At 36.6% G+C, this 24,410-nt stretch overlaps 1 protein-coding gene across 2 annotated transcripts in view; it reads left to right on the top strand.

The window, feature by feature from the left end:
• LOC110109987 (cell division cycle protein 27 homolog B) overlaps window positions 1-23,705 on the top strand; it is a 48,026-nt gene extending 24,321 nt beyond the window's left edge. For both annotated transcript variants that reach the window (XM_020841248.2, XM_020841250.2), the window contains exons 11-16: window positions 9,689-9,808; window positions 11,003-11,079; window positions 18,357-18,476; window positions 21,922-22,141; window positions 22,283-22,564; window positions 23,307-23,705. In XM_020841248.2, coding sequence (XP_020696907.1) covers window positions 9,689-9,808; window positions 11,003-11,079; window positions 18,357-18,476; window positions 21,922-22,141; window positions 22,283-22,564; window positions 23,307-23,357 — 870 coding nt within the window. In that variant the 3' untranslated portion in view covers window positions 23,358-23,705. The remainder of the gene's footprint in view (window positions 1-9,688; window positions 9,809-11,002; window positions 11,080-18,356; window positions 18,477-21,921; window positions 22,142-22,282; window positions 22,565-23,306) is intronic.
• Window positions 23,706-24,410: the final 705 nt, after the last annotated feature.

Below are 24,410 nucleotides of genomic sequence, written 5' to 3' on the forward strand. Positions count from 1 at the left end.
GTTTATGCCCTCTCTCCGTATTTTGCCAACCCAAATGGGAAGGGGGCATAAGGCCATGGGAAGAGGAGGGGGTGAGGCCTGGCGCTATGGGAGCTCATAGCGGCGATTTTTTGAGGCTTTTCTGGTGAGGTGGCGGGCGGCTTAGGGTGGAAATGAGAGCCGACGATGGTGGCGTAGTAGAAGATGAAGAACGACGGCTAGGAAGCAATAAGAGGAAAAACAAAAAAAAACAACAAAAGAAGATTAATAAAACCAGCGAGCCTTGGACTCTTCCGAAGACTGACGGGTGAATCTTGCCCTTCTCCAAGGGACTTCAAGTCACGAGCCGAGACTCATCATGCGGCTGTGAAAACTCCGAATCTTTCCCATAGGAAAATCCTTCAACTTATCTTCCTCTCCAAAGAACACAAGTGTGAACACAAATTTAATATCAATCATCCCTCTATACAATAGCTTAAGGCCCTATATATAGGCCCCAACATTAAGAAAACTAAAAATCAAAAATTGCCCCTTGGGCCACAACACTCACATAAACAACCTAGGGGTAAAACAGGAAATACATCAAATAAGAACTAAAATTCAGAAAAATAACTCAAATTAAGATTTAAATTATAGCCGTCGGATTTACGACGCCTCTGTGATAGATGAGCTAAATCTCGTACCGATGTCTGCATCGTCACCCTTATAAAGCATGTCTTCTTCTTTGTCATCAGAAGAACTTGATGCTGGAAAAGTATAGCATTATGAAAGCATAGACATTATTGAAGAAACTGCAACAAAACTTGAACTTTGCACATCAATTAGATTTGAAAATATTTAACAATTTTTTAGTTTGTTGAAAGCATTCTTCTTATCCATTTAATGATTGAATGTTGGAAGTAGTTTCCATGCATTAGGATCATGTATGGATATGGATAGGAACATGTAAATCACTTTACATGGAATTATCATCATCAAATCTGATGTTAGTGGTATTTGTTATTCTTAGTTTTATATTTTCTTACAATTAATGAACTTGAGGTGGTTAGCAGCAATTCATGCACTATGGAACATGGTTATGAGATGAACGTCAAAGAACATGAAAGTGGAAAAGCAAGTTTGGAAATTCGTTGGAGCTGCCCAATTACACGACTTTGTTTGATTTTATATGCATTTTAGGTAACTAATAGCTAAAAAAAGTGTGTTTAACAGGACACGAAAATCTGCATGCTTTAATCCGTGTTAATCTAAGAATTTTGGTACTCTTTGATCAAGATGCTTAAAAAAGTATCTTTAGTAATTCGTTTTCTGGCAAACGATGTGATCAAATGTTCATATGAGGAAGGGATTGATGGACGTGGATGAAATAGAATGTGCTGTGTGTGTGTGGTGAAATTATTGGTCTAACTTAATCTGGAATTGAAGCCAAGCTCGGTACTATAGTTAATCTCCATTTGCTGTGTATTAAATGGATAGCAATCAAAAATTGGGAGAGGGAGGGCCCAAATTTTTTGATCACACAAAATAAAAACTCACAAAAAATACCAAAAGACACAAATGCGATAACCCAATTTTTATATAGCAAATGAAAGATTAAGCAAACTTTGACTCTACCAAACCGACGCTTATCACAATCATAAACATAACTCCTAAAGTTGCTTCCAAAGAGAGAAGGATACAAGGTGAGGTGGCACTTGCGGATAGAAGAAAGAGATTAGGAGAACGAGACGAAGGTTGGAAAGAGCCCCGCAGATCCCATAGGAGGAGGGGAAGAAGCTTAGAAAGAGCCCTGCAGGATTTTCTAAAGCCAAAACCACTCAGGTTTTATCCAAAAACTAACTCACATCATTCTCGTCTTTTTTAAAACCTAAAAAACATCTATATATATACGGCATAAGAAGAGGAATGCCAACAGTCATCAACCTTGCTAAACAGCCAACAAAACAGCCCACGGTTTTACCAAAACAGCCAACAATCTTCCTAAAACACCAACAAAAACAGCCACACGGCTTCAGCCAAACAGCCACCAAAAAACAGCCAAAAGTTTCCCAGTTTCCATGAAACAAATGAAAAAGCCAGAGGCACATCCGTTGAATCCCAAGAAGACCCAGACAAAGCAACGGAACCAGCCAGGGACAGCACAACCCGCAAACATCTGCATAGGAACCAGGCGATTTAATTTTTCGTCAAGAGGAGGATGCCAAGAGCGGTAAAGAAGACAGCACCGAAGAGGCACCCACTGCCCATAAGCAGAGCACCGTGAGGAATTTCCAGAGAAGAAAAAGGGCGCAGTAAGCTGATTTCAAGAAGAATATTGAAAGAGCAAATTCGCACCCACAATTCTCTTCCAATCCTTAATTTTATAGCAAGCCATTAGCTCATAATGAGCCTACTTTTCCCTAGATATTAATGAGCTTGGCACAACTAAAGTTTTAACTTCTTACTCAAACGAAAATAGCAAAGGCTCCATAGAATTGTGTTGACCCTCGATCCCTTTGCTACATCAAACTCCCCTACTTGAAGAACTCATCTCCCGATGAGTTGGCTTTTGTTTTCTTTTGAGAAGGAGAAGATGGTGTATTAAGTTCTTGAATTTTTTCTTCATACCTTTTTAAAATTTCTTCTCGTTCTTGCATAAACTGATCTTGTAAGAGTGCTTCTTTCTTCATATACCTTCTGTACAACAATGCCATCCATGAACTGAGTTTTATAAAGCTCGTAATTCCAAGGGATTTGTTGATTCTGACGGAATCCATCTGTTCATCGAACCTTGATCTTCAAAATCTTCTTGCTTGCTTTCTTTGTCTTTTGTCTTTTTTCATTTTTTTTTTTTTGACAGAACTCAAAAAAAAGAAAGGACTGCAAAGAAGACTCAAAAAGACTCCAGACCTAAAAACTTAAGACTTCAACAAGACTCTCAACAAATGACTTGACTTGACAAATGATTTGAAACAAACTCAAAAACTTTGAATAACTACTAAACTAACTATGAACTCTGACCTTAAAAATTAATAATTAAAATTGACACACTAAATTTGACGTGACCAAATCCTAGGACTTCCTAAACTTGCTCTGTACCAAATTGATGCAATCAAAATTTGGGATAGGGAGGGCCCAAATTCTTTGATCAACAAAAAATAAAAATCCAACAAAATACCCAAAGAACACAAATACGTAAAGCCACAATTTTATATAGGCAAGAATGAAAGACTCACAAAACTTTGACTCGTAACAAAACCGACGCTTACACAATCATAAACATAAACTCCCCTAAAGTTTGCTTTCCCCAAGAGAGAGAAGGATAAGGTGAGGTGGCACTTTGCGCGATAGAAGAAAGAGATTAGGAGCGAGACAAGGTTTGGAAAGAAGCCGCAGGATTCCCATAGGAAAGGAGGGGAAAGTAAGCTTAAGAAAGAGCCCGCGGATTTCAAAGCCAAAAACACGTCAGGTTGTTTCCCAAAATACTCACATCATTCTCGTCTTTTTTTAAAACTCTAAAACTTCTACTATATATAAGGCATAGAGAAGAGAATGTCAACAGTCATCAACTCTTGGCTAAAACAAGTCCAACTAAACAGCCCACGGTTTTCCAAAAAACAGCCAACAATTTCCTTAAAATAGCCAACAAAAACATGTCCACAAAAGGCTTCACCAAAACAGCCAACACAAACGCCAAAAGTTTCCAACGCAGTTTCCATGAAGAAATGAAAGCCAGGAGGCAACATCCGTTGAAATCCCAGAGCACATCGAACAAAGCCACGGAACCAGCACAGGGGACAGCACAAACCGCATACACTGCAAGGACCAGGGCGCATTTTAATTTCGGATCAAGAGCAGGATGCCAAGTGCGGTAAAGATAGAACAGCAACCCGAAGATAGGCACCTCAACAGCCCAAAGCAGCAGCCAGCCCGTGAGGAAATTTCCAGAGAAAAAAAGGGCTGCATAAAAGCTGATTTCAAGAAAGAATGTGAAAGAGCAAAATTCCACCGCACCAAATTTCCTCTTTCCAATCCTTAATTTTATAGCAAGCCATTAGCTCATATGGCTACTTTCTCCCACTAGATATAAGAGCTTGGCCAACTAAAGTTTTTAAAACTTCTTAAGCTTCAAACCGAAAAATAGCCAAGGCTCCATAGAATTGTGTTGACCCCCCTTTCCTACACTCATTAAACTTAACAAAGTACAAGATGGCAAGTAAATATTACTTGAGCATTAGGATGGTCCGACAAAATGTTCTCAGTCAGTTATATGAGTTTGAAAGTTGTTTAATATTCTGTTCATTTTATAGAGCTTGATATTATTACATAAGGATTGCTATAGATTATAATATGTGTTAATAATTTAAGTTTTCCAAGTTTACACAGTTTACAATTAGAAGAGTGTTACAAGATTTAAATAAGGTTTCGGCAAGAACAGAAATAAAATTTAATATTAATTTATCTCTTGGTTTCAAATGTGAAAAATTAGTAGACCATTTTTTAAGCTCTTAGAAATAAGAATATTGATGCTGATCATTGAAATTACGAAGCCTAAATGCAAGAGCTGAAATTTAAAATATCAGAAGTAGTTATCATATGTGTCCAAAATTGCCCCTTGGGCCACAACACTCACATAAACCAACCTAGGGGTAAAACAGGAAATACATCAAATAAGAACTAAAATTCAGAAAAATAACTCATAATTGAAGATTTAAATTATAGCCGTCGATTTACGACGCCTCCTGTGATAGATGAGCTAAATCTTCGTACCGATGTCTGCATCGTCACCCTTATAAAGCATGTGCATTCTCTTTGTCATCAGAAGAACTTGATGCTGGAAAAGTAATGCATTATGAAGCATAGACATTATTGAAGAAACTGCACACAACTTGAACTTGCACATCAATTAGATTTTGAAAATATTTACAATTTTTTAGTTTGTTGAAAGCATTCTTCTTAATCCATTTAATGATTGAATGTTGGAAGTAGTTTCCATGCATTAGGAATCATGTATGGATATGGATAGGAACATGTAAATCACTTTACATGGACAATTATATACATCAAATCTTGAGTTAGTGGTATTTGTTATTTCTTAGTTTTAATATTTTCTTACAATTAATGAACTTGAGGTGGTTAGCAGCAATTCATGCACTATGGACATGGTTATGAGATGAACGTCAAAGAACATGAAAGTGGAAAAGCAAGTTTTGGAAATTCGTTGGAGCTGCCAATTACACGACTTTGTTTGATTTTATATGCATTTAGGTAACTAATAGCTAAAAAAGTGTGTTTAACAGGACACAGAAAAATCTGCATGCTTTAATCCGTGTTAATCTAAGAATTTTGGTACTCTTTGATCAAGATGCTTAAATAAAGTATCTTTAGTATTCGTTTTCTGGCAAACATGTGATCAAATGTTCATTGAGGAAGGGATTGATGGATGTGGATGAATAGAATGTGTGTGTGTGTGTGTGTGGTGAAATTATTGGTCTAACTTAATCTGGAATTGAGCCAAGCTCGGTACTTATTATGCTCCATTTGCTGTGTATTAATGATGCAATCAAAAATTTGGGAGAGGGAGGGCCCCAAATTTTTGATCACAAAAAATAAAACTCACAAAATACCCAAAAGAACACAAATACGATAAACCCCAATTTTATATAGCAAAATGAAAGACTTACAAACTTTGACTCGTACAAACGACGCTTACACAATCATAAACATAAACTCCTAAAGTTGCTTTCCAAGAGAAGAAGGATACAGGTGAGGTGGCACTTGCGGATAGAAGAAAGAGATTAGGAGACGAGACGAAGGTTGGAAAGAGCCCGCAGGATTCCCATAGGAGGAGGGGAAGAAGCTTAGAAAGAGCCCGCAGGATTTCTAAAGCCAAAAACCACTCAGGTTTTATCCCAAAAATAACTCACATCATTCTCTCTTTTTTTAAAACTCTAAAACATCTACTATATATAGGCATAAGAAGAGGAATGCCAACAGTCATCAACCTTGCTAAAACAGCCAACAAAACAGCCCACGGTTTTACCAAAACAGCCAACAATCTTCCCTAAAACAGCCAACAAAAACAGTCCACGGCTTCACCAAAACAGCCAACCAAAAACAGCCAAAAGTTTCCCAGTTTCCATGAAGAAATGAAAAGCCAGGAGGCACATCCGTTGAATCCCAAGAGACCATGAACAAAGCCACGGAACCAGCCAGGGACAGCACAAACCGCAACATCTGCATAGGAACCAGGCGGCATTTAATTTTCGGTCAACAGAGAGGATGCCAAGGCGGTAAAGAAGACAGCACCCGAAGAGGCACCTCACGCCCAAAGCAGCAGCAGCCGTGAGGAAATTTCCAGAGAAGAAAAAAGGGCTGCAGTAAGCTGATTTCAAGAAGAATGTGAAAGAGCAAATTCCACCCACCAATTCTCTTTCCAATCCTTAATTTTATAGCAAGCCATTAGCTCATAATGAGCTACTTCTCCACTAGATATTAATGAGCTTGGCACAACTAAAGTTTTAACTTCTTAAGCTCAAACCGAAAATAGCCAAGGCTCCATAGAATTGTGTTGACCCCCCCTTTGCCTACATCAATTAAACTTAACAAAGTACAAGATGGCAATAAATGAATTACTTGAGCATTAGGATGGTCCGACAAAATGTGTCTACAGTCAGTAATATGAGTTTGAAAGATATGTTTAATATTCTGTTTCATTTTATAGAGCTTGATATTATACATAAGGATGCTTATAGATTATATATGTGTTATATATTTAAGTTTTCAAGTTTATCTAAGTTACATATTAGAAGAGTTACAAGATTTAAATAAGGTTTCAGGCAAGAACAGAAATAAATTTAATATTAATTATCTTGGTTTCAATGCCAAAACATTAGTAGACATTTTTTAGCTCTTAGAAATAGAATTTGATGCTGCACATTGAAAATTACGAAGACTAAATGCAAGAGCTGAAATTTAAAATATAGAAGTAGCTTAATCATAATGTGTCCTCTATATCTAATTGTGTTTTGGAAGAAATATTTTCATAAAATAAATAGTCAATATAATATATGTTAAATCCAAAAAAATTGGAGAGGGAAAAGGCTTAATTTTATTACACAAAATTATCTTTATTTATAAATCTATACAAGATATATAAATAAAAAAGTAAATAACTACGTAATCATGCATAATTTCCATAATATAGTCCTTCCTATATCATCCACCTGAATATGGAAGGAGATTGGCGTGATCCAGGTGAGCCTCCAACGGATCCCCATCCTAGCCATATAATCAAGAGTCAAGGGATGGCTAGGATGGCTGGGATGGTATTTGACACTCCCCCTCAGGCTGGGGAATACATATATGTCATTATCAGCTTGGTAATCAATCCTAGAAAGGTAGAGTCATCAAGTCCACATTTGGTCAAAACTTTGGGAGGAATTAGCTGCAGACATTGCAGAGACAAATTATAGCGATGAAGGCTATATCAATCATGCTTGCAAGGTGCAGGGCAACAGTGATGGCTGCATTGAATAGTATCCCTCAAGATACCTGAAATGATAATAAAGGACAGTGGTAGGACAATAGAGAAAGTGGATCAATTATTTTTCAGGTCTCTCTCTCTCTCTTGGTTTTGAAGGGAAGGCCAACATCGAAGGCACGGTAGTAGAAAGAAAAAAATTGTTTTTAGGGTTGCAGCAAGTTTAGGGACATCAACAGAAAAAATACGTCTCAAGAGACTCGGCACTTGGCACACAGATCTCATCCTTCATAGGTCATCTGATTGAGCCAGCCTTCAGTATAATGCAAATTAGTCGTCCCACCCCACCCGAGCAAACTCCTTTTCAATTGGCCTTGTACAGGTGCACGCAAGGCCTCTGATCCCTTTGCTCTGATCGTAGGACGAGGTCCTGCACTCGACTTCTCTCATTTCAGCTTAGTCGACTTTGGATGTCGCACGCAGGGACGAAGATCGAGCTTGATGTCGTCGTTCATGGGAGGCCGTGACCGCTGTCCGGGCACAATTTCTTGTCCCTTGCAGTCGCATGTTCTCGGCTCCACTTGGTTCGCCCCAGACGCACGCGAGTGGATCCCTCTTGCTCGATCTCTTCTTGGTCTTGGATGCATGAGAGACTCCCGTCTCCACTTCTTGTAGCTGCAGGCACGAAATAGAGGGTACGAGCGGTTTGGACCGCTCGACTCTCATTCGATCTCCAACAATAATGAAGGCCGCTTGTTCCTCTTTGCTTCCTTCAATTTGTATATCCCAGTGATTCCAATGATGAAGGCCGGTGGAAGGACTAGCATTCCTCAAAATTCCGGCAATGAAGGCCGGTGGTGGGAATGTCTCTAATACTATGTTAAATTCAGAAAATTGGAGAGGGAGAAAGCTTAATTTTATCACACAAAACTATCCATATTTATAGATCTATACAATATATCTAAATAAATAAACAAATAAATATGGAATCATGCATAATTGCCCAAATATAATCCTTTCTAAATCAGCCACCCGAATATGGAAAGAGATTGCATTATCCATGTGAGCCTTCCACGGATCCCCATCCTAGCCATAGGATCAAGAGCCAAGGGATGGCTAGGATGACTCAGATGGTATTTGACAATATATAAAGTATAAAAAGTTCAAAATCATACTTCTATACTAAATGAAGGATAAAAGGTTTGTTTTTGAGTTATTTGTATATACATGAAATATGTGTATAGATATCAAACCTACTAAGCTATTAAGTTTGTAATATCCACAATACACCTAATGCTGAGCATTGTGCTTGATGTGTGTGTTATGGATTAAATGTATACTCAAGAATAGACATCCTTTACACGGTGGCTATAGAGATGTGTTTGTTTTATTTTGAGTTATTTGTATATACATTTAATATATGCATATATCAAATCTACTTAGCTATTAGGTTTGTAGGACCCACAATACAACTAATGCTGAGCATTGTGCTTGAGTTTGTTATGGATGAGGTTTATACTCAGCAGTAGTCATCCTCTGTCATGGTGACTATAGAGATGAGTTTTCCTTATAGCTTTGTGTATTGTGTCTCATGCAACCAGATTGAGTGAACACGGCAGGACTAGCAAGTTTGATTGAAACTTGAAAATTGTTTGCTAATCACTCTATATATATTCGATGCAATTGTTTAAAATTAATTCTATTCAATTTGAAATCAACTTAATTCATATAAAAATATATATCTATATGTTTATCTTCACTTCTATATATATGCACACTTATGTTATATGTTTTCTCGAGTTGACTGCTTGTGTAACCTCTGAAGAACTACAGACAATTTTCTCATAAAAGAAGACAATGGAGGATCGGATCAAACAAAAAGAATGCTAATGTCAAAAATTTGTTAGTGAGGAAGCAAGCGACCTCATTTTTCATGCATTGTTCCCATTCTCATAACATGTCCATTAATGCTTTTTGCTGAACTCTAGTTTTGATTTCCTTCTCAGAGAACAGAAGTATTTTCCTTCTTTTTTTTTTCCTTGAAATTTTTTTCAATTATGCGAATCCTGTGGTCATTTTCTCTATTTATGATGAAGAGCTTTCTAAAAGAAATATAGTTATCGTGATGGAAAATATTTTAGTTTAATGCTTATCATTTTTTTTTTTACTTATGTTGGACCAATCCATGTTCTCTGCTTTTGCTTAACTTTTGTTGAAAACTAATAATACCTTAGGGTTGTCTTTCAGGTAGGAAGACTGTACTTCGAACTAGTAGAGTATTTTGAGGCTGACCGGTTCTTTGATTTAGCCCGGCGGTTATCGCCATGCACATTAGAGGGAATGGATGGTTACTCGACTGTTCTATATGTAAGCCTTTCTATCCATTGATCCCACTATGGGAATTACTTCAATTATTATAATGTTAAGAGATCCTTTCATACCAATATATTTTATAAATTAGATAATGAGAACAGTGTTAAGATTCTTACAGCCTCTAGATGAATTGTTGTAGTTTTAAAAGTTTTCCTGTATTATTCTGTTACATTTTTTTGGTATGGTCATAGGTGTAAACTATCATATTCTGGAAAATGCAATGCTTATGATGTAATTTACTCAATTGATGGGATGTACCCGACTAGATTTTAGTCAAATGTTCAGTTTTTTTCGTTTATCATTCATTCTATTTCTCAAGTCTTGGTTACAATGTTTTTAACAAACTCCATGGAATTATAATGGATACAAAAAGGTGACAGTAAAGTTGATGCTAAACAGTAAATGATGGTGAATGTTTACAGCTTTGTTGACCAGGGAAGTTTAGCAGCGCAGTTAAAATTATTGGAAAACTAGAAGGCTTTAAGATGCTCAGTCATCCTTAATAGATCTGTTAATTTTTAAGGGATTGCTGATCTTCCTTTAATGAGTAATTATTTAAAAGAGCTTGAGACTTGTTTGTACGGCCATTGATGAATTTTTGTCTCCCTTCTTGATAGTTATGTTATCAACATGCAATGCACAATGCTAACCGAAAATATCTTTTATTTCATAATATCCAAGGCACAATGCGATTCATCTACATCATTCATTGATGCAGACTATTTACTACTTTATATTGCATGCAAAAAGACTTGGAACTATTTTACTTTCTGCTGAATATAAAACAAATAAGAAGTACCGGCTTGCCTACAGATGCCATCAAAATATACGTTTCGTGAATTTAATTTATCTGATACAAGAAAATTATAGAAATAAAAATGTCACTAACCATTGAATAATGGAAATCTTTCTCTTAATTGAACCGCCTGCTGTGGATCCTGAGGCAGCGATAGGATTTTTACTTGTCAGCTGTTTGTACATCTGACCCGCTGTGGATCCAGAGGCAGGGAGAGGGGGCTTTCCACAGGTTCAGTTGTTTGTACATCTGAATCCATTGTAATTTTAGTTCTTGTTTCGTTGAAAAGTGCATGAATACTTTTCTACAAATTAAATCTTATATTTTTGTTTTTTCTTGTTTTTAAATAACTTTTCTATATTTGACAATTACTGCTTTTTTATAACATTTAGCATTTGAAGGAGGAAATGAAGCTAAGTTACCTTGCTCAAGAGCTTATCTCAATCGATCGATTATCTCCTCAAGCATGGTGAGTGCATGTAAATTCTTCTAAATATTCTTCCTTTACTGTAGATGAAAATTGTAATGTATAAATTGCTACAAAATATAATTTGTATGTTTGGCTTAAACAAATTCATCATTTGGTGCATTTGGATTTCTTCATGCATTTGAAGCCTGATACGCCTTATAAAAAACAACCAACGAGCAAGAACAAATTCAGCAAACAACATATTTTTATTGATAGACTCAGAAATATGCAAAAACAAGATACAATGGTCCTCTTTCGAGAGGAGAACATTCTCTTCCAAATCCTAGACACTACTAGGATCCCTCACTAAAATAGTAGGCAACAATCACTCACAAAATTCTCCATATAAAATATAACATAAACTGTACTACTTATAGCAAACAATAAACAACAAATTTCAAAACAACCCTCCCCAATTGCCTCTCAAATAGCCCCCAAATCTGCACTTAATTAGGAAACATCTCCTAATTAATAATCTTTGACTAAAAACCTTCCTAAATAGCTCCATCTTAATTTGGAAACTTCTTAATTCTCTCCGAATCAAATCGGCCTGTCAATCTATACTCCATTCCCAAAGTGCCACATTGTCCTCAAAGTGGAACAAAGGAACTGTTACTGACACATTGGACTGAAAAATGGACTGCCACTGGGTCGAATAATCCCACCTCTTGCATCTTCCTGATCAATCTTTCTATCTCATCCTTCTGGAGATGAGGAGAATGGTATGTATAAACACTCATATATGAAACTCTTTCCTTCAAAATGATAGCATGCTCGTCTTCCTGTGAAGGAGGTAACCTCTGAACTGACTGGAACACCTCTCGATACTGCTATAGGAGTGGTTGAACCATGTATAGTATCTTCTCCCCATTTTCTTCTCCTTCCAAACTTTGGAGCTCCACTAAGAATCCCTCTCCTTTCCCTTGCAGGGCACAAACTATAGTTTTCAAAGAAACCATTGCTTTGGATAAGCTTGGGTTTCCCTTAATTACCATATTTTTTCCCTCCACATTGATCTTCATGTCCAATGCCTTCCAGTTCACCTTGATCTCCCCCAAGGTTTGTAGTTATTTGATTCCTAAAATCAAATAAGTACTTCCCAACTCTAATGGAAGGAAATCATCCCTGATGTGAATCCCTTGTAGCTCTACCTCCAAAACCTTATATATCCTTATGCTCTTATCTACCTTTCTTGTACCCATCATCACTCCAAATCCTCTTATGTCTACCAGTTTCAGCCCCAATTTGTCTACCATCTGGTTCGATATGAAATTGTGGGTATCCCCACAGTCCACCAGAATAGCCACGGCCTCTCCTCCTATGTGTCTCCTCACTTTCATAGTGTGATTCAGGGTGAATCCCACTACCGAGTTCAATGAAACTTCAGTCACCTCCAAAGGCAAGAGCTCCTCTTCCTATTCTTCCTTTCTCGTTGCCTGTGCCTCGTCCATCTCCTCATCACACAAAGAGAACATACGAGGTGCGATTTTTACACCTATGCCCTAGTCTAAATTTCTCGTTGCATCTGAAACATATTCACTTAGCTCTCGTCTTGAAGTTCAGTATCAATCAACCTCTTGAAATCCCCTCCCTATTGGACTCCTGAGCTTCCCTCCTTTGGAGTTTCCCTTTTAACTTGTACAGTTTGCATCCTAGGTGCCAGGAAAGTGGTCGTTCTGCGATAAGAACCTCCTCCATTGACCCTTTACTACTATCATGTAGTTATTTCTTGTTCTCAATTATCCGAGTCAACTCCATCGCCTCTCACAAGTCATGGGGCCTTGCCACCCGCACTGCTGACCTCTACTCTAGTTTGAGGTCTTTTATGAAATTACCTTTCAACATTGTCTGTAGAAACCTCCCTACTCGTCTTGACAGAAGCTCAAATATTTCCCGATACTCCATCATAGTGTCAACTTATATCAATGCAAAGAATTGCGCATTGTAATCCCCATCTTGCTGGGCTTGAAAGCGCTCCAACAAACGCTCCTTGAACTCCTCCCACGAATGCATTGGGTACCTTATATCTCTCTTTTGGTACCATGACTGTGCCTTCCCTTCAAGACATAGAGCAGTGACCATTAGTCTCTCTTCTTCTGTCAACCGGTTCATTCCAAAGTATCTCTCCACCTTATATACCCACCCATGCGCGTCTTCCCCTTCAAATACATTCATTTTTAGCTTCCTAATCTTCTGATCTCCCCCGCCCCCAATGCTTCCCATGAAGCGAGCATTGGGGTCTTTCCACGGTTCTCTTTCCTCCCTTCTCTGCACATATTCCCTTCTTCCTCCAAATTCAGCCCGCTTGTTATCTAATTCCCATTCCCTCCTACCTGCATATTCCCTACCAATCCCCCTTCTCGATAAAGGCTCCAGATGGGGTATTTCCTCCTCACCTCTTAAAATTTCTCCATATTCATCTTCCCTCGGCATGTCATCTTCATGATCTCTCTTTGCTTATAGTGGGAATGTTTTAGTATGAAGCTCCAACATCCGCTTCGTCATCTCCTCCATTACTAATTCTTCCTTTCAATGCTAAAATACATTCATTCAAATTTGCTTGTAGTTGCCTTACTTCCCCTTTCAACTTTTCTTCCAACGCCTCAACTCTTTTTTCGGCCATCGGTACCTGGATCAAGATTTTCACAGTGAAAAACAACAAATTTAATGCGAATCTGGCCTCCAAACAACAAAAATCAGCGGACACAAAGGAAAAGCTTAGCAGAAATCAGCAACAAAAACTAACATTTCGATCCAGGAAAGTGCTTTAATACCAATTTGATACGCCTTGGTATCAAAACATCCAACGAACTAGGGAACATTTAGCAAACAACATGTTTTTATTGATAAACCCAAAAATTTGCAAAAACAAGATACAATGGCTCTCTTTCGAGAGGAGTACATTTTCTCCCAAGCCCTAGACACCGTTAGAATCTCTCACAAAAATAGTAGACAACAATCACTCACAGTATTCTCCCTACAAAACATAACATAAACCCTATTACTTTTTGTAAACAATAAACAAAAATTTCAAAACAGCCCTCCCCCCATTTCCCTCTCAAAACAACCACCAAATTTGCCCTTAATTAGGAAACATCTTCTAATTAATCATCTCCAAATCAGTCCTCTTCAATTAGGAAATATTTCCTAATTAATCCCCTCTAAATTAGCTCCCAAATATTTTCTTTTCAATTAGAAAACATCTAATTAATCCCCTTTAATTAAAATCTTTTCTAAGCAGCTCCCTTTTGATTAAGAAATTTCCTAATCCCTCACAATCAAATCAGCCTGTCCATCAAAACCATGGTAATGTAGGGATGTCAAAATAGGTCCACGGGTCGGGTTCGGGTCGAACCTGTATTGATCCGGGTCTAAACGAGTTGGCCCTAACCAAACCCGTTTTCAGAAATGGGTTAAAAAATCCAACCCGAACTCGACCCGCATGTGTTATGGGTTTACCCGACCCGACCCACGAACCTAGGGACGAGTTGCAAACTGTGCTGTCGGTGGAGCTTTGTAGGCAGACTTTTGGTTGTGGGGGCAGCTCGGCCTGGCAGACGATGGAGGAAGGACACCCAGCCAGACAAGCTGGCGGCTCAGCCTGGCAAATGGAGGAGGAAGAATGACAGAGCGGTTTCGTCTCGGCCTGACAGATGGAGAACAAGCTATCGAGGTGCTGCCTCAGCCAGGCAGACGTCGGGATCTGATGGCTCGGTGCCCCGGGTGGCCAGTGCTCGCCAATGGCTCGCGAGTTAGGTGATGGTGGAACCCTATCAAGCGACTATTAGAGTCGCGAACAGGCCGAACGTCCGAACCGCAGAGCTATGGTTTCTAAATGGGTCAACCGGGTCAATTTCAGGTTTTCGGGTCAACCCGAACCTGACCCGATTTTTTAAATGGGTTGACTTTGCCAACACGAACCCAACCCGTATGTCAAGCGGGTTGACCCAACCCGGATTTTTTTGGGTCGGGTTTTGGGTCGTGTCGAATATTGACACCCCTATGGTAATGTATCATAGTAGCTACGTGTGAATCAGGCATGATATTTTATATTCATGATATAATAAATTGTTAAAAGTGTTATCATGGATTAAGGCTTGAAATGAATCAAGTCGAGCGCAATATAATATTGTTTGATCTTGTTCATTTATTTTCTCATTGAGTTTAAGTCAGATTTGAATATTCCTCTATTTCATAATCTTATTCAAACGTATTTACTAATTCTATTATTGAGTCCAACCAATAATTGGGTTTTAATCAGGCTTAACTTTATGTAAGATGCTAATGATTTATATGAAAAGTCTTATTACCATCAAGAATAAAATAATAATTTTTATCAAAAAATAAAATAATCCATTCAATATTATTTCTAATGTTTTATAATTATTTCAAAATTAGATTTTTAATCTATCACTCTAGCTATTTTTTCTTATTTATATTATTACATATTAATTATAAAATAAAAATAGATTTTTAATCTATGCAATAATATTTATTTAACATTTCTATTATTGAATATTGTTGAATGCGAGAGCATTCATGACTATAGGGGAAAAAATTTAACATCTTAGTATTGTATAAAGATTCAACACACATATAGATAAGGGTGGATTGAAGGGGCACCAGAGTTTTACGTAGAAAAATCCAAAAAAGGAAAGATCATGGGGCTTGGCCCAATTGAAATGATTCTATTAATATTTGTCATCGATTATAAATGATGTCCATGTCCTTTACCATGATTGGTGAAGGTGCTGCTAAGATATAGTAGATATACAATACATATAACGTGTTTTGCGGTGAAATTTGAAGCTCTGTGACTTGAGAGATGTTGTCAGGAGATCATTTGTTGTTTGTTTGGTCATTCTCCTTTGAGGATGGGAGATCAACAATAAAAAAATTCAATATAAACCTTGGTACTAACATCAATAGTCAAAGTTGGTGTCAACAATATGCATTGGCCTAATGGACATTGGTGTGCGTTGATGTTGTTGGCGACTGCTAGTAACAATGCTAGTAGGTGTTGGTGTAGTTAGGTGACTATGATCAAAGAACCATTGTTGGACAACGGAGTCATAGGATTGTGGTCGGGTGGAAATTATCGAAGGATTATAGTTGGGTGATAATGCTCAATGTTTGTTGAAGGATTATAGTTGGACAATAGTGGTCGGAAAATTATACTCTAGAGATAGTGGTTGGATGATCGTTCAAGGGCAATTGTGGTTGGAGGATTTATGTCGGGTGATGACGCTCGAAGGATTGTAGTTGGGAAATAGTTATTAAAGGATCGTAATTTGACAACGGTGGATGGAGTATCAAAGTTTAGTGACTGTGGTCGGAGGATTGTAATCGTGCGACAATGTTCTAAGGATTATGTTAGATGATGGTGGTCAGAGTACTGAAATCAGGCAATAGTGGTTGGAGGACAGTGCTCAACTGACAATATTGGTGATTAAGCGGTGGTCCAATGGCAACGATTAGGAGATGTTTTGACGGTGACGGTCAAGCTGTGGTCCAACAATGTTGGTCGGACGATGGTCTGACGACATTGGTCTGATTTGATGTTTAAACATGGTTAGGCAATGTTTGAATGGCGGTGATATAAGGGTGGTCAGATAGCTACAATCGGGCATTGGTCTAACGACGGTAATCAAACGATGGTTTGATGATGGTGATCGAGCATGGTTGGATGGTGGTCTAATGGGTTTGATTGGGTCGTAGTTCGACGCTTGGTAGTTGGGGCATAGTTCGACTGTGTTTGGGTTGTAGTTTAATAGTAGTAGTTGCTCAATGGTCTTGTGGTGGTTCTCGGGTGGAGATATGAGATTCTTCAGTCCTTTGAGCTCTTTGTAATATCAAACTATGGTCCTAACCCCCCTCATATAAAAAGTTGGTGTCTATTTATTAGTTTTTAATAGTGGCATGCCCTATAAATATTGCCCAAATCCAGAACACCCTTTTAGACGTCCTGTATTGATTCTCTCAATCATATATCATTTTTTTAGTATTTAAGTGCATTAGTGATGTTAGAATTATACAATTTTGTGCTTGTTGGATTTCTCTTATTATTGTTTACAGGATTACGAGCTTAGGAGATCTCTTCATCCTTCAATTAATATCATAAAATTTTTAATTATGGTTCAAGTGCTTGATTTGGGCATTGATATTCACGCCTTTTTTAGTCGTTTTTATGGGATTATTAGATATCAATACAAATAACATTAGTTTTTTAAGCTCTCTAACTATTTACTCAATATTTTCAGTGTACTTCTAGTAATACAAAATTTAGTTTAGTGCCTATTATATAAGGAAATTGCAATAATAACGTAGAATAATTTATCAAACCTAGCTAAATTATTATTGAATGAGCAATTTATCTAATTCCCAACAAGATATTTATTAAAATAGTAATAAGCATTTTCACCATTGTAAATGAATGAGCTTATTAATATTCCAACCTGTTCATTTATATGCTGTTAATTAAATTTTTTTTAACTTGTTCAATTATCTAAATATATAACTTTAAACAAAATTTATATGAATGAGTCAAATTGTTCATTATGGGCACTAATTGGCTTGTTGCCCTATGGTCGATCGTGAGTTCTTTCATGACTAAAATTTTGAATTGAAATAGATTTATAACTGTGATAGAAACAACTTTATTTGAAGCAAATAACTATAATTTTAATTTTGGCATAACTTTTTCAATAATAGGCCAGACTTTCTTGAGAAATCTTAATTGCCGGACTTCAATCTAGAACCTGCTTTTGAGCTCTTATGCAGACAAAATAAAATAATTCTGTATGGGGGAGAACTAGCTAGTTGGTGATTCTGCAGCAGTTTAAATTCTTGAAGTGCTAGACTCTACATAGATGGTCATTCCGGGGATTTCAATTGGAATATTCTCATGAATTCTTCTTTTGATTGGTGTTATTGGTGAATTCTGCTATTTTCAATGACAAAGAAACCATTTTATCAATTTGCTGGACATCAGTCTTGCTAGCGCTAAATGAGGAACATTTGCAAGGCATATGCTGAGTCAAGAACCAAATTTGACCACTATTTTAACCTCTGTCTTGGTGTTGAAAATAATAGAATCCTGCTTTTATCTTGAAGGTTTTTGACTATCTTGCAGATGTAATACTGTTTATTTATTTATTTATTTATTTTTTCGGCCCTCTTGTATTCCTTCTCTTTAGTTCGTCTTGTCATAGGATGTCTTTCTTGTATATTGTGTATATTTGTTATGTGGAATATTAAATTGAAGCTGATTCGTGCAGGTGTGCTATGGGTAATTGCTACAGTCTACAAAGAGATCATGAAACAGCGCTAAAGAATTTCCAACGTGCAGTTCAACTAGACTCAAGATTTGCCTATGCTCATACGCTTTGTGGCCATGAGTATGCTCTTTTCCACTTAAAGTTTTACTTTTGTTAGTTAAATGTATTCTGGTCTGCATCTATGTAGCTGATTTGTGATGTGTTACTTTTTCCCTCTTTTTTGGCAAATAGAACATGTCAATTTGAATATTTATGGCCGAATTTTTCTTGTGTTTAAATTTGAATTATTTTATAAGGTTATTATCATCTTTTGGATAAGATTAATTTTAAATTTGAATATTTGTTAGGATCGTATATGATTAGATATGCTTTAAAGTTTAAAATAGTTGGCCTTATTTTTGTAACCCTCATTGTTTAAAATTGCGCAATATGAGGCTCGCCTTGAGGCCCGCCTTTGCGCAATTCCAGTAAAAAATGCCTCGATGCTTACGCCTCGAGTTTTTTTTTATGAGGCTTGCGCCTCAACTTGGTTGAGGCCCGCCTTGAGGCCCACCTCGCCTCACTGGCATGAGGCTTACGCCTCACGCTATATATATTAAAACTTACATAAATCTTGAAGTAAATGCTCGACATTGGACTCTATAGGAGAGGAGGAAGGGGAGAGAGTATTTCATCATAATGATGATTCAAATGAAGAATCCCTTAGTGATGACAGTGCTGATGACTTATGAGTTCTTATGTGATATGTCATTGATATTTATTTTTGGAAATTTGAATTATATGTTAATGAAAAGAATACTGTGATTTGGGAAAGATAGAATTTTGACTTGAACTATATTTCATGTTGTCTTATTATTAGGATATTTTGATTTCACTTCATATCTTATGCTTTTTTATATTTTATATTATTCACTCGTTAGTATATAAAAATTTTATCATTTTATGTTTACGCAATCTTTTGATTTTGAGGCTTACGCCTCAAAACGCCTTGAAGCTTACGCTTCGCCTCACGAATGAAAAACGCCTCAATACTCGAATACGCAATTTTAAAAATTGATTATAATGACACATTTTGTAATTGCATGTTATTGATTGATGATGAATAATTTGATTATTTGTGATGATAATTGAGTGCTCTAAAGATCCAAAGTCCAAGTTGTATAATTTCAGCTTTCTGACCTTTGTCCCTACTACGATGAGTTATAATCTTTATTAATATTCTGATTGTTACGTACATGTGGCAGATCTCATTGCTCTGTATGAACAACTAATTATTTAATATCTGCTAAAAACTAGCTTGGCCTTAGTCCTTCAAATTGCCCTAGTGAGATTTACATGCAAGTGAATTCAGTGCTCTATTTAACTACTTTGCTTTCTACTATATAATAATTGAATTACTTTTTGCATGCATGAAAGTACTGAAATTGGTTTTATAATGGAAGAAAATTGATTATTTTGTGATGATAACTGCTTATAGCTGCTTCAAAAATATGTTTTCATTTCATTTAAATATCTTTTGAAGTTACAATTGTATATTGCATCGTTATTGTTTGCAAGCTTGACACACTCCAAAACATGTCAAAAATAACTTTGATGAGTATCTTTCGCAATATTTTGAATTTAACGAGTATATGACCAAGGGCCTGTTTGGTAATGATAAAAGGTTATATCTTAAGAAAATGAACTTTGTTGAAGCATCAATATTCTAAAAACTAATATGGTCACCTTGAAACAAATGATGTTAAAATTATTTGCACAACTAGGTGCCAATAGGGCATCTTTTAGTAGAGCTACTATTGTACCACAAAATCAACCACCTAGCTCAATAATTTATTCCAGAAATCTTGATGAGTTTTTTTAGTGATTTGGACCAACCAATACAACCGATTGCATTGAGGAAGGGTGTTAGGAGATGTACAGGTCATCCAATTAAGAGTTATGTTACTTATGAAGGGCTATCATCATCTTACAAAGTATTTGCTATTTCTCTTGATGATATTCATATTCCTTAGTACAATATAAGAGGCATTGCAAAATTCAGAGGGGAAGAAAGCAATACAATATTAGATTGATTTAAGAAGAGTGGAACATAGACTATCATTGATTTGCTAGTTGGGAAGAAACCTGGGCTATGCAAGTAAATTTTTACTATAAAGTACAAAACTGATGGATCAGTTGAGAGATACAAGGCTCGGTTGGTAGCTAGAAAATTTACATAATCCTATGGGATAAACTATCAAGAAACTTTTGCTCATGTCACAAAGCTTAACACTATCATAATTTTTCTCCTGTTGGATGTCAACCAAGACTGGTACTTGCAACAACTGGACATAAAAATGTCTTTCTGAATGGTGACCTTGAAGAGGAAGTCTACAGGGAAATCCCACCTAGTTTTGAAAAAAGTATGGCAAAGAATTAGGTTTGCAAACTCAAGAATTCCTTGTACGATCTTAAACAATCTCCTAGATCCTAGTTTGCCATATTCACAAAGGATGTTTTGAAGCTATGCTATATACGAAGTCAAGATGATCATACTCTGTCTGTCAAGAAATCTCACGCTATGAAAGTTGCTATATTGATTGTCTATGTCGATGATATTATTCTATTTTGAAATGATGTGGAGGAATTATGGAATTTGAATAAGTATTTGTCATAAGAGTTTGAAGTTAAAAGATCTTGGGAATCTTAAATATTTCCTTGAAAATTAAGTTGCTAGATCAAGAAAGGGCATTATTGTTTATCAATGGAAATATATTATAGATCGTCTTAAGGAGACCAATATGCTTGGATGCAAACATGTTCATACTCCTATTTGTGCAAGTTGAGAGCCGGTCAAGAAAACATCAAGGCATCTCATCTCCCTAACATTGGCAGTGGATGCCCGCCAACATTATCATCAACTCTCCTGTCTTATTCCTAAGTTGGACCTAGTACACCTGAGATTTTTTTCTGGCTTTCTCCATCAAGTTCCTGTCATTTTGTTTGTGTCAAGTGTGAACTGAACCTGTTAATATAAGTAGGCACTTCAAAACATGCTAGTGCTTTCAACATTATCGCACCTAGATGTTAATTTGTATAATCTTTCGTACTAGTTCTTCAAAATATCACTTTGTGGACCTATTTAAATGTGCCTATGAATTGACCCTTTAATTTTATCTTGCAAATATTGCCTGTATAATAAGTATGCTTTTTTTTAATTATTTTTTGCTCGTGGAAGACTTGGTTATTCTTTATTAGATTTAAACGAGAATTTGACCTTTAATAGGACACAATGGAGAAAAAGGATTCATGTAGCCGACCCCACGTAGTGGGATAAAGGCTTGATATTGTTGTTGTGTTGTTGTTGTATTTTTTGCTCTGGATCTAGTCCTTGGCCTGCAGGTTGCGAACATTTTAATAGCTTTGTAATTCATGTCTAATTGATTTCAAACTTTGACGGTGGGGTAACCTTTGGCACCAGTAACTGGCTCTCATTTTTAGCCAGGTGTTCATTAGTAAATGCACTTATTGTAAATTTGGTGATTGCAGGATCTGACCTTGCTTCATCTTGTTTATGCTTATATAGATATATTGCACTGGAGGACTACGACAATGGGATAAGGTGCTTTCATAGTGCGCTCCAAGTAAATGAGAGACATTATAACTCATGGTATGGCCTGGGGATCGTATTCCTGCGCCAAGAGAAATTTGAGTTTGCTGCACATAATTTTCATAGAGCTTATCACATAAACCCACGCTCTTCCATCATCATGTCCTATTTGGGAATGGCTTTGCATTCTTTGAAGGTTGATACTATTTTACTTTGTTGTTTACAAAATAATTGTGACGGGCTGTCTTCTTTTCCTTTGAAAATTCATATATGTTATAAATCATTTTGCTTGTACTTCTTGCTCTTGGGTAATAATATTCATTGCTCAACCTGACAGAGAAATGATGAGGCATTGGTGTTGATTGACAAGGCTATTATAGCTGATAAGAAGAATCCACTTCCAATGTATGAGAAAGCCAGCATTCTCGTAAATCTAGAGAGATATGATGAGGCTCTAAAGGTTTTAAAGCAGCTAATAGAGTTTTCTCCACGGGAGAGTAGTGTTTATGCACTAATGGGAAAGATCTACAAAATACTTAACAAGCATGACAAGGCAATGTTTTATTTTGGAAATGCCCTGGATCTAAGGCCTCCTGCAGCTGATGTTGCAATCATAAAGGTGCCTGCTCCAAAATTCTTTGTTTGCTTTTGCACCTTACGAAATTAGAATGCCATAATCATTTAAGGCTACATAGATTTTGAAATTTCTTATTGTTTATGTTCTTTCATGCATATTGCATTCTTTGACAGATTTGTTCTGGTAGATACAATGCTGCCATGTTTTGAAAATCAAATGCATTGCTGTCAATTTTATTAGTGGAAAGCATATCCTCATTAGTAGTGCTTACACTTGAGGGCTGGGTTGAATGCGCGCTCAGTGCAGCCATTTGGTTGTCTTCATTATTTTGCCCCCCATTGTGATATTATGTTAGAAAATTTTTATAAAGGGTAATTTACTGCATATTAGTTAGATTTATTAGGTTATTATGAGGTATTTTAACGGATCATTGGAGTCTTGGTAGTCTCCTTTGAAGAACAAGGGCGATAAAATATAGAAGAAAATGAGCTTTTCTCTCACCCCCCCCCCCCCAAAAGGATATTTATGTTTTTAAGGCAAAGCTTTAAGTTGCCTAGTTATTATGAGTTTTCACTAATTTTTTTAATATTTTATGCATTTAACTGTTTTGGTTTATGTCATATCAAATTCAAAAATTAAATTCTACTAGCACTACTTCTAATGTAATTGTTAAAGTGCGTATACCCTTTCTATTAGTGGAACTTACTCTGAATGATTATGTTACAGTCTGAAGGTTAATATATTCTTTATGTTTTATACTGTTAATTTATAATTCATTTTACAGTCAGCGATGGAGAAACTGAACTTACCAGATGAATTGGAGGATTCATTGTAAACTAAGTGTTTGGAGGATGGTCTTGCGGTGAACATCTAAAGCCGGCCTGCCTGGGCTTTCGGGTGATTTGTTCTCAAAAGCCCCAATGGAAAAGAAGTTCCCAGAAGCTGGTGCGGGTTAAAGAGTGTAAAATAAACTAGTTTCATTTTTGTAGCATTAGGATGTAATTAGGAGATTCAATTTATTACTCTTTTGAACTGTGTTATGATAAATTCTCATTTTTAAGTGCAAGAGCAAGAGGAGCGAAAAGGAAAAAGTAGTTGTTATTTCATTTTTTATATGGCATTTAATTTTAATCTACAAGTGGCCAGCCCATTTACCTTCTAATAATAGTTCCTATTAAAGTTACTCTAATGCTAAGATACTAACACTAGATAGATTGAGCTGATTTCTGAATATTTTCTTATGAATGGAGCAGTGTTATATTCCTACTCTTACACAATCAGCAGTTCTCTATAGGCAACTGATATTTGCATGACCTGCAGGTATTGTAAGGCCATTTCTTGAAAAGTTTTTATGGTTCTAAACATTCGGTTATTGTCACTTCTCTGGATGTAAGAGAGTTCGTTTTTGTTTTTATATGAAGAAATTTTAAACTTTGATTATTCTTCTGACTTGCATCGGTTGTTGATTCTCAGTTTATCCATTTCTAAGAACACCTGTTGGCGATTACCGTCTTCAATTTCGTCTCCCTCTCTCTGATACCAAATGTGTTCTTTATTTTGAGTTTATGAATTGTTAATTGGTAGTTGATTTTCAGATTATATGTGTTGTAGTTTTTGTCTGATATTCTGGTAGAACGGTCCAGCTTGTCCACACGGGACCGGCTCAGTCGGAACAGAGGCGGAAGTTCCACCTCTCCTGTACGTGCCAAATGAGCCAGCAATTCCATAAAAGTTGTTTAGAAAAGATTTTTTAGGGAGTTTGGAGGAAAGTTGAATGTAAGGATTGTTTAGAGATTTCCTTTGGAATTGTATTCAATTAAATAGTTTATTTTCTTAGGGTTAGGGCATCTTGAATTTGGGCTGAAATTTGAGATCTCTTAGGTTCAAG

This window comes from Dendrobium catenatum, unplaced genomic scaffold (genome assembly GCF_001605985.2).
Source record: "Dendrobium catenatum unplaced genomic scaffold, ASM160598v2 fragScaff_scaffold_1676, whole genome shotgun sequence".
NCBI classification, from domain to species: Eukaryota; Viridiplantae; Streptophyta; class Magnoliopsida; order Asparagales; family Orchidaceae; genus Dendrobium; species Dendrobium catenatum.